Here is a 16,254-nt window from a genome sequence, read left to right on the forward strand (position 1 = left end):
AGCATTTTACTATACACAGGGTCCCTCTCTCCCATCTCTATCCCCTGACAGCAGCATTTTACTGTATACAAGGTCTCTTTCTCCCACTCCTAGCCCTGCAGCGCACTCCTCTCTGGCTTTTCTTTACAGTGCAGTGATAAGTTTTTCCTGATTGTCTATGCAGGGAGCTGATGAGAGGGGAAGAAGGGCGGCCTGGGAAGAAGATTAAAAAAGTGAGGTTACGGAAATTGGAACGGCCTCCAGATACCCCTACAGTGGATGTACGTGTAGAGAAGCCTCCAATACTGATACATGTGCTGTACCTGTTCTGAGTCTCTGTGTGTGGGAGCTTGCACTAATGCTGTACTATTGGGTGGTGCGCAGTCTGTCTGTGTGTGTGTTATAGTCCGTACATGCTCAGTCTGCTATATAAATACTTTTGCCTCTCTTCCTGTTTGTTCAGCCAACAGTTAAGTATGACCGGCAGCCAGATTACCTGGATGTGACTGGGGGGACTTTGCATCCATACCAGCTGGAGGGGCTGAACTGGCTGCGCTTCTCCTGGGCCCAGGGTACTGACACCATACTGGCTGATGAGATGGGTCTGGGAAAGACAGTACAGACAGCAGTGTTCCTGTATTCACTCTACAAAGAGGTGAGATCTTAAATGCTTCAATAATTTAAGCTTTTTTATTATACCCGTGTTCTGTTGTTTGCAAGTTGGCATTCTATTATGCAATCTGTTTACTTCCTTGTGGATATTGCAGCTGTTGTTTTACTCTTTGTAATGTCTTATATTGTTGCATCCCTAAATAAAGAGAGAGAGAGGAAAAAAAAAGAGGTGAGATCTTTCCCCCAGATACCCCCTCCATGTCTGAACTCTGCAAAAAGGTGAGGGGGAGCTTCCTGAACTTCACTAGATCCTGCAAAGACTTTCAGCAAAGCATGACCATCACCAAGCTGATGGTGGTGGCAGCAGCCCTCAGGAAGGAGGGACGGCTGATACATCTATATCTAGATTATTTGGGCAAAGTTGCAAGCTCAGTGCAGGCAAGCGGTGGATCTGGTGCTGCAGCGATTCCAGTCCTTCGGCTGGGTGGTGAATTGGACCAAGAGTCACATTGGCCCGTCTCAGGAGTTGGAATTCCTGGGAGCACGCTTCGATACTAAACTGGGGTTTTTCTGATGGAGGAGCCCGCAGTCAAGGTGCAGTCGCAATTGCGCAGGTTGTTGGAGAGCCTAGTGCCCAGTGTCTGACATTACCTTCAGGTTCTTGGCTCCATGGCATCCACGTTGGAGCTCGTGCCTTGGGCATTTGCGCATATGAGGCCTCTGCAGGCGGCATTGCTTTCCCGGAGGGATCCGTTGTCAGAGAAAGCTGAAACTGCTCAGTCACTTACGGACTTAGCCAGATCCAGTCTCTCATGGTGGCTTGGTTGGGACCATTTGTCTCGAGGGGTGAATTTGGAGATTCTGGAGTGGACAATGGTCACCACAGACACCAGTCTCTCTGGTTGGGGAGCTGTCTGTCAGGATCTGTCATGCAGAGCCAGTGGACGGCAGAAGAGGCATCATGGTCTATCACCTAGAGACAGCAGTGCATTTGGCGCTGAGGGCCTTTCTCACCTTCGTGTGTGGCCATCCGGTCAGAATCTTGTCAGACAATGCAACGATGGTGGCCTATATCAGTCGGCAAAGTGGTACCAAGAGTCGGGCAGTTGCTCAGGAAACTCGGGAGCTGATCCACTGGGCAGAGCAGCATCTGACATTGATAGCGGCTTTGCACCTAGCCGGGACCGACAGTGTGCAGGGGAGTGGGAGCTGTCGGAGGAAGTAGTGGCTCTCATCAGTGCCAGGTGGGGCAAGCCTCGCTTGGACTTAATGGCGACACAGCAAAATGCCAAGACAGCCCGCTTCTTCAGTCGCAGAAGAGAATGCAGAGCAGAGGAAGTTTGACGCCTTGGTTCTCCTTGGCCAAGGGATGTTTCTGCTGTATGTGGCCGCTGGTGGGCAAGATATTGTGGCGCGTGGAGATCTATCCGGGAGATGTAATTACCTGTACAAACCCAGATCAGTCCAGAGAGCTGGGTTTTGCTTCCCTTCCAGCAGATGGAAGGGAGAAAAACATTGAGAGCGCCCTCTCTTAACCTGGTGTGCCACCTGCTGCTCCTCAGTATTTCTCTGTCTCCAGCAGATGGAGGTGGTGCAAACCTGCGGTTCTGATCCAAGCTAGATTAAAAAAAAAAAAAAAAAAAGAGGAATTAGAATTCAGCTTTGGCCTCCCAGGGAGTTGTAAGGTCCCGGTGGGACCGTCCTCCCTGGTTATTTATTTATTTTATTTATTTAACAGTTTTTTATACCGACCTTCATAGTAAATAACCATATCGGATCGGTTTACAGTTTAACAAAGGGAAAACTAGAGTAATAATTCAAGTAAACGAAAGATGACAATAGGTAGGAATAAGTCAAAGTTACAATCAACAGGGGGAGAGAACTTGGAAGCTTACAACAAGCTGGAAAGAAGAAAGGCCGGTAAAGTGTTGTTACCATAGAATGAACAAATTAAAAAAACTTAAACAGTGCTATAACCTGAACGTCTCAGAGTCCATTTTATACGAGAAGACAGAGTGGTTATAGCATTGGATGAGCAGGGGTTGGGAACCCTAAATTTGCTCTTGGCCGGCGGGGTGACAGCTGGTGGTCCAGCTCCCTCCTCCTTCAGCCTTTTCCAGCTCTTCAGGAAAGGACCTTTTTCTTGTCTGATTGTTAGAGTGGTTTTATTTTTGTCAGCTACAGCTTGCTTGGGCAATGTTATTAGGCTTGTGCTGCGAGGCTGGTCGCGTAGTTTTGGGCCCGGGAGGGACGTTGGAAGCAAGGTCAGTTTTGTTCTTCCTCCCCACTTCTGCGGGCTTGCCGGTGTATGCCCCAACCAGTGCTCGTGCTGTGGTGAGCAAGCTGGCGAGCCGCATTTCCTCCAGCTGCTGCGATTGCTGCCTCCCCGGTGGGGGAGGGCTGTTCGGGCGCGTTTGTAGGGGCGGGGGTGTGCAGCAGTTGAGCACTGGGAGGCTGCTCGCTGCTCTGGAGCTCCTGGCAGATCTGTTCCCCCCCCCCTGAGCGCGGGAACGGTGGCCATTTGGGAGCTTTTTGTGGCATGGAGGAGAGAGCTGTGGGGGGGGGGGGGGGGGGGGGGGGGGCAGGCGTGGATGTTCCCCCGTTGCTTCTCCAGCCTTTTCTCCCAGCTAGGTGCCCAGCCCTAGGGCGACCCGAGGAGCAGTGGAAGGGCTCCATAGTGAGGACTCATGTCCCTGGAAGGAAATTTCGGGGAGGACCCACATTTTTTTCCTACTCTCCGGTGGGGGACCCGGAGGGGTTTTCCCCAGAATTTGTCCTCCTTTTGCACCAGGCTTCCTGGCAAGGAAACACTCAGCAGTTAAAGCAGCCCCGTCTCCTGGGGGCAGGTTTTGGACCCAGCTGAGAAAAGAGTCGGGGTACGGACCCTCGTCAGCGCCTCCCTGATCAGGCTCACCCCACAGGGGATTCTCCCCAGGGTACGCGAGATCCGATCCCGGGGTCTGGGGCGACGCCGACTTCTGGGGAGTAGGGGCGGCAGACCCGGATCCGCGGCTAGATGCGGCTGATGTGGATATTGATGACTCCGGATGAGCCCACTGACCCTCCTGCAGAGGGGATGACCCCAGCATGGTGCGTTTGTTCAAGTGGGATGAGTTAAGATCCCTTCCCTGTACATACAACGGATCAGTCCAGAGCGTGGGTTGAGCCTCCTGTCCAGCAGGATGGAGACAGACCAAACTGAAATGAATATCCTATATCAGGACAGAGCCTACCCTGCAGCCCTTCAGGATTTGTCCTGTCTCCAGCATATGCCAGACAGCTCACCTGTGGTTCCCTATTAAAACCCCGTAAGGGAAGGGCAAGCTTTTTCTTTGCTTCTTTTCCTGGGTGGCAAGCTCAAGCAAGTATTGTCTGACTTTTTTCTTTAGTAAAAAAAAAAAAAAAAAAAAAATCTTTGACTGTGTCAGGGAGGACAGGCCTGTCTCCCTCGCTCTTGGGGTTCCTAGGGGGCTTTGCCCCTTGACTTGTTCAGCCTAGGTTCCCTTGCCGGTGACCTCCTTACCTGGGGCGATACTGGTGGTTGCCAGAGTCACTCCCCCTCAGCCTTCTGCCTTGCCCCAGGACGTCTATACCTCGGGTGCAGCTTCAGGGACGTTCAATCCCCCCTGTTAAAATATATATCATCAAGCAACAACAAAAAAAGTTTAATAAATAAGTAAATATAAGAGGCAGACAGGTTTTGGCTATCAGGGAGAGAGCAGGGTTCGATCTCTTGCTCTTCTCCTCTGGGGCTCCCCGCTCAGCTGTTTTTTCTTTCTCTCGCGGCTGGGCTGCTCTCTTCATGCCGCGGTCAAATTTTTGTTTAGCGTGTGGAGAGCCCCGAGATGAGGTGTGCTCTGGATGCCTGCCGGGTGGAGAGGGGGCCGAAGACTCAAGCCCGGGGACGTGCTCCCCGACGCATGGCCAGGCAAACTGCGGGAAACGGCGGATATTTTGGGTTTGTCTCCCGTGCTGATTCTGCTTCACAGGGGACAGAGGAGCGAGATTTACCTGTTTTACCCCCCGAAGAATAGAACTCCACCGAGGACCAGTGGTTCTCACATGGCCTCACAGACCGTGGTTCACGGATCTCTTCAACCTGGCGACGGACAGACCTCTCTGGCTAGGCCATCTTCTGCTTCGGCAGGGGCCCATATTTTTCGACCAGGCCAATCGCTTTTGTCTAGTGGGCTGGCTTTGAACGGAGATGCCTGAGGCGTAAGGGCTATAAGGAGGAGGGTTATCTCCACTTTGCTGCGAGCTCGGAAGCAGTCGACTTCTCTAGCTTACGTGCGCGTTTGGAAAGTCTTTGAGTCTGTTTGTGTGGAGTCGGGGATCTCAGCATGCTCTGCTCCGGTCTCATTGCTTCTTTCTTTCCTACAGAAGGATCTCTCCAAGGGTCTCTCAGTTCCCTGCGCCTGCAAGTTTCCTCTCTCTGCTCTCTCCTTGGACGGGTAGAGGGTCATCCCTTAGCGGGCCACCCAGACGTGGTTCGATTCTTGAAGGGAGTCAAGCACCTGCGACTACCCGCTCGCTCTACTTGTCCTTCATGGAGTCTTAATCTCATCCTCCGGGCTCTCTGTGTGGCCCCGTTTTGAACCTCTCCATCTGGCTACGGTAAAGGACCTTGCGCTCAAGACAGGTTTTTCTCGTCTCTGTCACTTCCGCTTGGCGGTTTCCGAGATTCAAGCATTGTCCTGTCGGGAACCTTTTTTGCGTTTTTCCGATTCAGGAGTTTCTCTCAAGACGGTGCCTTCTTTCTTGCCGAAGGTTGTCTCCGCTTTCCATGTAAACCAGTCTGTGGAGCTTCCAGGCATTCTCCCCAGAGGAGATTGCAGGTACGCTGGGGGCGACCTTCGCAGGCTTGATGTCAAACGTGTTCTACTCCAGTATCTCCAAGTTACCGATGACTTTCGGGGTCTCGGATCATCTTTTGCGTCCTCTGGTGTGGTCCCAATCGGGGCAAACCGGTTTCTAAGACTACTATTGCTTGGTGGTTGAAGCAGGCAATTTCCTCGGCCTATCTTTGCCAAGGTTGGGCAGTTCCTGAAGGCCTAAAGGCTCATTCGTTGCGTTCTCAAGCCACTTCCTGGGCAGAGAGCCAATCTGTTTCTCTGCGAGAAATCTGCAGGGCCGCTACATGGACGTCCCTGCATACCTTTGCTCGACACTACTGCCGGATGTGCAAGCACCGGTTTTTGGTTCTTTTGGTCGGCAAGTGCTTTGAGCTGGACTGTCTCGGGTCCCACCCAGTGTAGGAAGCTTTGGTACATCCCACGGTTTGGACTGATCCGGGTACATACAGGGAAAGGAAAATTAGTTTCTTACCTGTAATTTTTCGTTCCTGTAGTACCACGGATCAGCTCCAGCCGCTCTTCCCTGCTGGTATGTCACATTCATCCGCTTGAAGCTTTTCCTACAGGTATAGGATGCCAGTACGTTTTATTCTCTATGAACCACCGGAAGCATTGGTTTTGATGACCAAGTACATGCAAAAGAGCGTTTCTTCCTACAGAGTTCCTTACAAAGTTATAGAGTTACTCCATTGAGTTTTTGTGGGTTACTTGCTTGATCTTGTTCTTTATCTTGTTTTTCTGCTTTGACAATAGTTATACTGGAGGGCGTGCAAGGTAGGCTCTGTCCTGATATAGGATATCATTTCAGTTTAGTCTGTCTCCATCTGCTGGACAGGAGGCTCAAACCCATGGTCTGGACTGATCCGTGGTACTACAGGAACGAAAATTAACAGGTAAGAACTAATTTCTTTTAGCTTAGCCTGCAGGAGGAGGCCTTCCCGCCCTGGGCCCCTCATAGGTCGGCTTCTCTGTCGCACAGAGCGGCACCCGAGAAGGGTGATTCTGTGGCGCCGGAGTGGCCACGTCGTCCATGGTTCGCGGATCTGGTACACTTGGCTCTAGAGGGGTCCACTTCAGCTGGCTCATCTTATCGCATCTACTCCATCAGGGGCCCATATTTTAGGATCGGGAGGATCGCTTCTCCTCTCGCGGCTTGGCTTTTGAGAGGTGACGTTTACGCTTGAGGGGTTATTCAGAACAAGTCATTTCCACCCTCCTACAGGCGAGACGTCCGGCCACCTCTATGGCCTATGTGAGAATTTGGAAGCTTTTTGAGACGTGGTGTCATCAGCATTCCTGCAACCTTTTAGCGGTGCATGTTCCTCGGGTGCTTGACTTTCTGCAAGAGGGCCTTGCTTGGCGTCCATTCCCTTCGTGTACAAGTTGCAGCTCTAGGTGCCTTGCGGGGAAACTTTGAAGGCTGTTCACTGGCAGCGCATCCGGATATTGCTCGGTTTAAGGGGGTCAAACATTTGCGCCCTCCTATCCATTCGGTGTGTCTGGATTTGAGTTTGAATTTAGTCCTGCGAGTTCTATGTGGCGCTCCTTCCGAGCCTCTTCGTGGAGTTTCCCTGAAAGATCTGACTTTGAAAACGGTGGTTTTGGTGGCCATTTGTTCGGCCCGTCGGATCTCATAGGTGCAGGCGCTGTCTTGTCTGGATCCGTTTCTTCGGATTTACGACGATCAGGTATCGTTACGTATGGTTCCGTCCTTTGTCCCTAAGATGGTTTCAGCCTTTCAAGTCAATCAAACTGTGGAGCTTCCGGGGTTCCCTAACTGGTCCCGGGAGTCTTCTCAGACCAGAGACCTTCATCTTTTGGATGTGCGGCGCACCTTATTGCATTATCTGGAGGTTACCAATGACTTCAGATGTTCCGATCATTTGTTTGTTCTCTTTGGTGGCCCAAAGAAGGGGGACAAAGCGTCAAAGGCGACCATATCTCGCAGGATAAGGAAGCCATTTGCGCGGCATACATAGCCTGAGCAGTCAGGTACCTTTGGGTCTCACAGCTCATTCCCCTAGGGCTCAGGCTACCTCCTGGGCAGAGTGTCAGTTACTGTCGCCTCAGGAGATCTGTAGGGCGGAGGTGTGGTCGTCTATTCACACTTTTACAAAACATTACCGATTGGACGTTAAGGCTTCTGATGAAACGTCCTTCGGGGAGAGTGTGCTTCGTGCAGGTCTTTCGGGTTCCCACCCAGTGTAGGGTGGCTTGGGTACATCCCACTTTTCTGGACTGATCTGGGTATGTTCAGGAAATGAAAATTGGTTCTTACCTGCTAATTTTCATTCCTGTAATACCACAGATCAGTCCAGAGGCCCACCCCTTTCTTCAGATACTGAAAGACTGTCTTGGTCAGAACCTGCTTTTTTATTGTTGAAGCTCCTTTTTTGCAGACATGATTCATGGAGCAGTTTTTTTAGCAGTTGTTCAGTCTGGTTTTTGCCAGCAACAAAGTGGTAGTCCGGAAATTTGGTTGGGTTCTGAAGGAACTAAAAAATGAAATTTCAGACCTATTAGTAAAAATTTGTAACCTATCATTAAAATCATCCATTGTACCTGAAGACTGGAGGATAGCAAATGTAACCCCAATATTTAAAAAGGGCTCCAGGGGCGATCCGGGAAACTACAGACCAGTTAGCATGACTTCAGTGCCAGGAAAAATAGTGGAAAGTGTTCTAAACATCAAAATCACAGAACATATAGAAAGACCTGGTTTAATGGAACAAAGTCAGCTTGGCTTTACCCAGGGCAAGTCTTGCCTCACAAATCTGCTTCACTTTTTTGAAAGAGTTAATAAACATGTGGATAAAGGTGAACCGGTAGATATAGTATACTTGGATTTTCAGAAGGCGTTTGACAAAGTTCCTCATGAGAGGCTTCTAGGAAAAGTAAAAAGTCATGGGATAGGTGGCGATGTCCTTTCGTGGATTACAAACTGGCTAAAAGACAGAAAACAGAGTAGGATTAAATGGGCAATTTTCTCAGTGGAAGGGAGTGGACAGTGGACTGCCTCAGGGATCTGTATTGGGACCCTTACTTTTCAATATATTTATAAATGATCTGGAAAGAAATACGATGAGTGAGATAATCAAATTTGCAGATGACACAAAATTGTTCAGAGTAGTTAAATCACAAGCAGATTGTGATAAATTGCAGGAAGACCTTGTGAGACTGGAAAATTGGGCATCCAAATGGCAGATGAAATTTAATGTGGTTAAGTGCAAGGTGATGCATATAGGGAAAAATAACCCATGCTATAATTACACAATGTTGGGTTCCATATTAGGTGCTACAACCCAAGAAAGAGATCTAGGTGTCATAGTGGATAACACATTGAAATCGTCGGCTCAGTGTGCTGCGGCAGTCAAAAAAGCAAACAGAATGTTGGGCATTATTAGAAAGGGAATGGTGAATAAAACGGAAAATGTCATCATGCCTCTGTATCGCTCCATGGTGAGACCTCACCTTGAATACTGTGTACAATTCTGGTCGCCGCATCTCAAAAAAGATATAATTGCGATGGAGAAGGTACAGAGAAGGGCAACCAAAATAAGGGGAATGGAACAGCTCCCCTATGAGGAAAGGCTGAAGAGGTTAGGACTTTTCAGCTTGGAGAAGAGACGACTGAGGGGGGATATGATAGAGGTGTTTAAAATCATGAGAGGTCTAGAACGGGTAGATGTGAATCGGTTATTTACTCTTTCGGATAGTAGAAAGACTAGGGGGCTCTCCATGAAGTTAGCATGGGGCACATTTAAAACTAATCGGAGAAAGTTCTTTTTTACTCAACGCACAATTAAACTCTGGAATTTGTTGCCAGAGGATGTGGTTAGTGCAGTTAATATAGCTGGGTTTAAAAAAGGATTGGATAAGTTCTTGGAGAAGTCCATTACCTGCTATTAAGTTCACTTAGAGAATAGCCACTGCCATTAGCAATGGTAACGTGGAATAGACTTAGTTTTTGGGTACTTGCCAGGTTCTTATGGCCTTATGCTGGGCTTGATGGACCCTTGGTCTGACCCAGTATGGCATTTTCTTATGTCCTTTGTTATTTAGTTCTGATAGCATGGGCTTGGGTACAGGTCAATACTGAGGGACTGCAGGTGGCGTACTCGTTATGTAGCAGTGCCCAAAGGTCTAATTGTTCTCTGACTCCACCTGCTGGTAGGGATACACAACCCACTTCTCTGGACTGATCTGTGGTATTACAGGAACGAAAATTAGCAGGGAAGAACCAATTTTCATCTCTTGTCCTTTTAAGTGGGATAACAGTCTATATTCAGAGAATGTGCTTGGAGGGTTGGGGAAAGCCAGAAATGTGAATAAGCTAGTTTTTTAAATTCTAAAAGACCAAAGGAGACAGTAATAACCAGTTTATCCCACAATCCCTCTTCTCCCCCAGACTTTAAGCCACTAAAATTCCCTAGCAAAGCAATACTTGCAGATCTATCAGTGCAGGCTGCTGCTCTCAGTTCTCCCTCAGGATTCATGTCTTTCATTGTTCCTTGATATCTCTCTTGCTCTCCCTCTGCAGGGCCACTCAAAGGGACCGTTCCTAGTCAGCGCCCCGCTGTCCACCATCATTAACTGGGAGCGGGAGTTTGAGATGTGGGCTCCAGACATGTATGTAGTGACCTACGTGGGGGACAAGGACAGCCGTGCTGTGATCCGTGAGAATGAGTTCTCTTTCGAAGACAATGCCATCCGTGGTGGGAAGAAGGCCTCGCGCATGAAGGTGAGTAACAGAGACAGGTAGATTCCTCCTGCAGTGTACAGGCTTTTACTTGCCTTGTGCATGTTTCTTCTGAGTCTGCCTGCTCCTGCTCTGAGTGAGCCTGTGTTGCATGGGATTTCTCACTTCTTGAGTCTCACCCTGTGATTGTGATGTGATCACTTTCACGTGTTTCCTGCATGCTGGTGCTGAGTGTGTGGGTATACGGAGTATTACCCTGCCTGCTCCTGCTCTGAGTGAGCCTGTGTTGCATGGGATTTCTCACTTCTTGAGTCTCACCCTGTGATTGTGATGTGATCACTTTCACATGTTTCCTGCATGCTGGTGCTGAGTGTGTGGTATACGGAGTATTACCCTGCCTGCTCCTGCTCTGAGTGAGCCTGTGTTGCATGGGATTTCTCACTTCTTGAGTCTCACCCTGTGATTGTGATGTGATCACTTTCACGTGTTTCCTGCATGCTGGTGCTGAGTGTGTGGTATACGGAGTATTACCCTGCCTGCTCCTGCTCTGAGTGAGCCTGTGTTGCATGGGATTTCTCACTTCTTGAGTCTCACCCTGTGATTGTGATGTGATCACTTTCACGTGTTTCCTGCATGCTGGTGCTGAGTGTGTGGTATACGGAGTATTACCCTGCCTGCTCCTGCTCTGAGTGAGCCTGTGGTGCATGGGGTTTCTCACTTCTTGAGTCTCACCCTGTGATTGTGATCACTTTCACGTGTTTCCTGCATGCTGGTGCTGAGTGTGGTATACGGAGTATTACCCTGCCTGCTCCTGCTCTGAGTGAGCCTGTGGTGCATGGGGTTTCTCACTTCTTGAGTCTCACCCTGTGATTGTGATGTGATCACTTTCACGTGTTTCCTGCATGCTGGTGCTGAGTGTGGTATACGGAGTATTACCCTGCCTGCTCCTGCTCAGAGTGAGCCTGTGGTGCATGGGGTTTCTCACTTCTTGAGTCTCACCCTGTGATTGTGATCACTTTCACGTGTTTCCTGCATGCTGGTGCTGAGTGTGGTATACGGAGTATTACCCTGCCTGCTCCTGCTCTGAGTGAGCCTGTGGTGCATGGGGTTTCTCACTTCTTGAGTCTCACCCTGTGATTGTGATGTGATCACTTTCACGTGTTTCCTGCATGCTGGTGCTGAGTGTGCTGTGCAGGATTTCACATTTCCTCTGTACTTGTGCAGAAAGAGGCCTCTGTGAAATTCCACGTCCTCCTCACCTCTTACGAGCTGATCACTATCGACATGGCAGTGCTGGGCTCCATCGACTGGGCCTGCCTCATTGTGGATGAAGCTCATCGCCTCAAGAACAACCAGTCTAAGGTAAGGAGCAGCATAGGGTGGGTGAGGCTAACAGTCTTGAGGGAAGGGGGGAGCGTGTCCTTAGAGGGAGGGGATTGCATGGAAGGAATAGTGGCACCTCCATCCCTCTACAGTCTCCCAGGGCTGGGGTTCTCTTTGGCTGATTTGCCCTGGGCCTTGCGTGTCCGTCCCCCCCCCCCCCCCCCCCGTATGTGTTGCATGGTCCCTTACATGACATCCCATGTGTGCATGTATTGATTTGTCTCATTTAGTTTTTCAGGGTCCTTAATGGATATTCGCTCCAGCACAAGCTGCTGCTTACGGGGACGCCACTGCAGAACAACTTGGAGGAATTGTTTCACTTGCTGAATTTCCTCACTCCGGAGAGATTCAAGTATGCAACACCCCTCACTGTGTCCTATCTTCTCCCTTATCCAGAGAGACTAATTTGTGAGCCCTTTCCCATCCTATCTCCCAATCCCCACACCCAGAGTGGTAGAGGATGTTGTAAGTCGTGCTCTTTCTACATGTGCTTGGGGAAATTTGAATGAAACATAAGTTACCACCAAAAGGATGTATGAGACCCCTTCACCCTCTGATCCACTTGGAGATTCATGTTTGAGAAATACCCTCTCTTCCCATCTTAACTGCGTTCACTTCTTCACCCCTATTGGAATAGTGAATGCTTGCACAGGAGGCAGCTTCTGATCTCGCTGTATCTTTTTCCTACAGTAACCTGGAAGGTTTCCTGGAAGAGTTTGCAGACATTGCTAAAGAGGATCAGATTAAGAAGCTACATGACATGCTGGGGCCCCACATGCTGCGGCGGCTGAAAGCTGACGTGTTTAAGAACATGCCATCTAAAACGGAGCTCATTGTGCGAGTGGAGCTTAGTCCCATGCAGAAGTATGTGAATGGGAGGCCTTCCCAGGCAGGGCTTTGGGGAACTGATGCAGACTCCTGAGGGCGGGGCACGTTGTATCCTCTATGTGAGGGCGGGGCACGTTGTGTCCTCTATGTGAGGGCGGGGCACGTTGTGTCCTCTATGTGAGGGCGGGGCACGTTGTATCCTCTATGTGAGGGCGGGGCACGTTGTATCCTCTATGTGAGGGCAGGATAGTCCCTCCTGAGGACGAGGCACGTTGTAACCTCTATGTGAGGGCGGGTCACGTTGTATCCTCTATGTGAGGGCAGGATAGTCCCTCCTGAGGGCGGGGCACGTTGTATCCTCTATGTGAGGGCGGGGCACGTTGTATCCTCTATGTGAGGGCGGGGCACGTTGTGTCCTCTATGTGAGGGCGGGGCACGTTGTGTCCTCTATGTGAGGACAGGATAGTCCCTCCTGAGGGCGGGGCACGTTGTATCCTCTATGTGAGGGCGGGGCACGTTGTATCCTCTGTGAGGGCAGGATAGTCCCTCCTGAGGGCGGGGCACGTTGTATCCTCTATGTGAGGGCGGGGCACGTATCCTCTATGTGAGGGCGGGGCACGTTGTATCCTCTATGTGAGGGCAGGATAGTCCCTCCTGAGGGCGGGGCACGTTGTGTCCTCTCTGTGAGGGCGGGGCACGTTGTGTCCTCTCTGTGAGGGCGGGGCACGTTGTGTCCTCTCTGTGAGGGCGGGGCACGTGTGTCCTCTGTGAGGGCAGGATAGTCCCTCCTGAGGGCGGGGCACGTTGTATCCTCTATGTGAGGGCGGGGCACGTTGTATCCTCTATGTGAGGGCGGGGCACGTTGTATCCTCTATGTGAGGGCAGGATAGTCCCTCCTGAGGGCGGGGCACGTTGTGTCCTCTCTGTGAGGGCGGGGCACGTTGTGTCCTCTCTGTGAGGGCGGGGCACGTTGTGTCCTCTCTGTGAGGGCGGGGCACGTTGTGTCCTCTCTGTGAGGGCGGGGCACGTTGTGTCCTCTCTGTGAGGGCGGGGCACGTTGTGTCCTCTATGTGAGGGCAGGATAGTCCCTCCTGAGGACGAGGCACGTTGTATAAGAACATAAGAAAATGCCATACTGGGTCAGACCAAGGGTCCATCAAGCCCAGCATCCTGTTTCCAACAGTGGCCAATCCAGGGCATAAGAACCTGGCAAGTACCCAAAAGCTAAGTCTATCCTCTATGTGAGGGCAGGATAGTCCCTCCTGAGGGCGGGGCATGTTGTATCCTCTATGTGAGGGCAGGATAGTCTCTCCTGAGGGCGGGGTATGTTGTATCCTCTATGTGAGGGCAGGATAGTCCCTCCTGAGGGCGGGGCATGTTGTGTCCTTTGTGAGGGCAGGATAGTCCCTCCTGAGGGCGGGGCACGTTGTGTCCTCTATGTGAGGGCAGGATAGTCCCTCCTGAGGGCGGGGCACGTTGTATCCTCTATGTGAGGGCAGGATAGTCCCTCCTGAGGGCGGGGCATGTTGTATCCTCTGTGAGGGCAGGATAGTCCCTCTATGTGAGGGCAGGATAGTCCCTCCTGAGGGCGGGGCACGTTGTGTCCTCTGTGAGGACAGGGACGGTGGTTTCCCTTGCTGAGGGAATGATACTCCCTTGGGTCTGAAGCCTCTGAGGACAGGGATGGTGTGGGATTCTGTCTTTGAAGGTTAGGGAGAAATACCTTCTTGTGTATGTTAATTCCTGTGCGTTATCTTGTGCAGGAAATATTACAAATTTATTCTGACCCGGAATTTTGAAGCACTAAATGCCCGGGGAGGCGGAAACCAGGTGTCTCTTCTCAACGTAGTCATGGACCTGAAGAAATGCTGTAATCATCCCTACCTCTTCCCTGTCGCTGCCATGGTATGCTTCCACCACCCTCCCCAGTCTTCACTGCTGTAGTACCTTCTATTTTTCCTTCTAGTGGTGACCCTTCCCCTTCCTATTCTTACTGCAGGAGGCTCCGAAGATGCCAAATGGGATGTATGATGGAGGCGCTCTCATCCGGGGAGCTGGAAAGCTGCTGCTGTTGCAGAAGATGCTGAAAAAACTGAAGGACGATGGCCACAGAGTGCTGATCTTCTCCCAGGTACAGTACAGACACCCTGCACCTGGCCAGTCTCTCCTTCTGCGCCTGCCACCTCTCTCATCTCTCCTCCCTCCCCACAGATGACAAAGATGCTGGACCTGTTGGAGGATTTCCTGGAGCATGAGGGTTATAAGTATGAGCGAATCGATGGTGGGATCACCGGGAACCTACGACAGGAAGCCATCGATCGATTTAATGGTCAGTTCTAGCTGCACAGCACTCACACGACTTTCCTCTCTCTCTTCATCCCTACCTTAGTATTTTCCAAGATGCTTTACCCCCTTTTTCTGTGCTCCCAACAGCCCCAGGTGCTCAGCAGTTCTGCTTCCTGCTTTCCACGAGAGCCGGAGGGCTGGGTATTAACTTGGCCACAGCAGACACAGTGATCATCTACGACTCGGACTGGAACCCTCATAATGATATCCAGGTATGTGAGATCCCAGGGTCCTGAGATAATTGATTGTTTAAATCATATTTTTTCCCTTTGTAAGGGATTGTGAGCATGCAGTAGGATGCTGAAGGAGCATGGCAGCATGACATGGGGTGGGGATTGTGGGAATACGGTGGAGGTACAGGACTGCTTTCTGTTTGTGTCCTCGCAGGCCTTCAGCCGGGCACACCGCATTGGGCAGAACCGGAAGGTGATGATCTATCGCTTTGTGACCCGGGCCTCGGTGGAGGAGCGCATCACACAGGTGGCCAAGAAGAAGATGATGTTGACTCACCTGGTGGTGCGGCCGGGTCTCGGCTCCAAGACTGGCTCTATGTCCAAGCAAGAACTGGATGATATCCTGAAGTTCGGCACAGAAGAGCTCTTCAAGGATGAAGCTACTGAAGGTAAGAGGAGAGAAGAGGCCCAGAAGTGTATATGTAACAGTATTTGGTAGTAGAAAAAGACCAACTTGCAATCTGCCCTGTTCCTTGTACATACCCGGATCAGTCCAGACAACTGCCAGCCATGCAGTGTGGACTCTCTCCTTATCCAACACAATATTTATCATCCTGTTTTGTTCTCTATCCTCTTGGATAGATAAATATGGAAGATCCCCTATTTTGTTCACAACTAACATTTCTGTCTTGCCCTATCTAACTACAATGCTTTTTCCAAATGGTCATGGTGCTTCGAACATCCGGCCTCTTGGGTCCCCATGATCTTTTCGACTCGTTCTCTGCAGCCATTAGCTTGTTATGGTTGACATGAGGCGTGCATAGCCTGCCAGACAACCCACCTGCTTTTCTGCTAGGTCTTTCAGCCTGCTAGCTAGATCCAGCTACATGGCTGCATGCATTTTCACTAGCTCTTCTAACATTTCACATTACCCACTTTGACTTCATTTAAATGTTTACGAACTGATTGTTTTTTGTACCCAGTTTCATATTCAGTTAATCTGCCTCTTGCATTTTCAGTCCATCCCTGCTGACGTGCCTCACCTCGTATATGTTGGGTGTTTCTGGCACACCGTATAATTGGGGTGTTGGCAATTGAGGGCCTCTGGTGTATGCACAGCACTAGATGTGGCTTCTGTTGGCAGTACTTGTGTAATCCAATGAATGATCTTGCATGCCACAGGTGAGAACAAGGAAGGTGAGGACATCAGTGTCATCCACTACGATGATAAAGCTATTGACAGGCTGCTGGATCGGAATCAGGATGAGACCGAGGACACAGAGCTACAAGGAATGAATGAGTACCTCAGCTCCTTCAAAGTGGCTCAATATGTGGTGCGGGAGGAGGAGATGGGGGTAAGTGTAACTCAGGCAGCGGG

General features: G+C 50.4%; 1 protein-coding gene across 7 annotated transcripts in view; it reads left to right on the plus strand.

The window, feature by feature from the left end:
- CHD4 (chromodomain helicase DNA binding protein 4) overlaps positions 1–16,254 on the plus strand; it is a 129,140-nt gene that overhangs the window by 59,601 nt on the left and 53,285 nt on the right. For all 7 annotated transcript variants that reach the window (XM_029579471.1, XM_029579470.1, XM_029579469.1 and 4 more), the window contains exons 14-25: positions 164–260; positions 443–634; positions 9,988–10,188; positions 11,371–11,508; positions 11,760–11,881; positions 12,220–12,393; positions 14,121–14,262; positions 14,357–14,488; positions 14,569–14,686; positions 14,791–14,915; positions 15,091–15,325; positions 16,059–16,231. In XM_029579471.1, coding sequence (XP_029435331.1) covers positions 164–260; positions 443–634; positions 9,988–10,188; positions 11,371–11,508; positions 11,760–11,881; positions 12,220–12,393; positions 14,121–14,262; positions 14,357–14,488; positions 14,569–14,686; positions 14,791–14,915; positions 15,091–15,325; positions 16,059–16,231 — 1,849 coding nt within the window. The remainder of the gene's footprint in view (positions 1–163; positions 261–442; positions 635–9,987; positions 10,189–11,370; positions 11,509–11,759; positions 11,882–12,219; positions 12,394–14,120; positions 14,263–14,356; positions 14,489–14,568; positions 14,687–14,790; positions 14,916–15,090; positions 15,326–16,058; positions 16,232–16,254) is intronic.

This window comes from Rhinatrema bivittatum, chromosome 16 (genome assembly GCF_901001135.1).
Source record: "Rhinatrema bivittatum chromosome 16, aRhiBiv1.1, whole genome shotgun sequence".
Lineage (NCBI taxonomy): Eukaryota > Metazoa > Chordata > Amphibia > Gymnophiona > Rhinatrematidae > Rhinatrema > Rhinatrema bivittatum.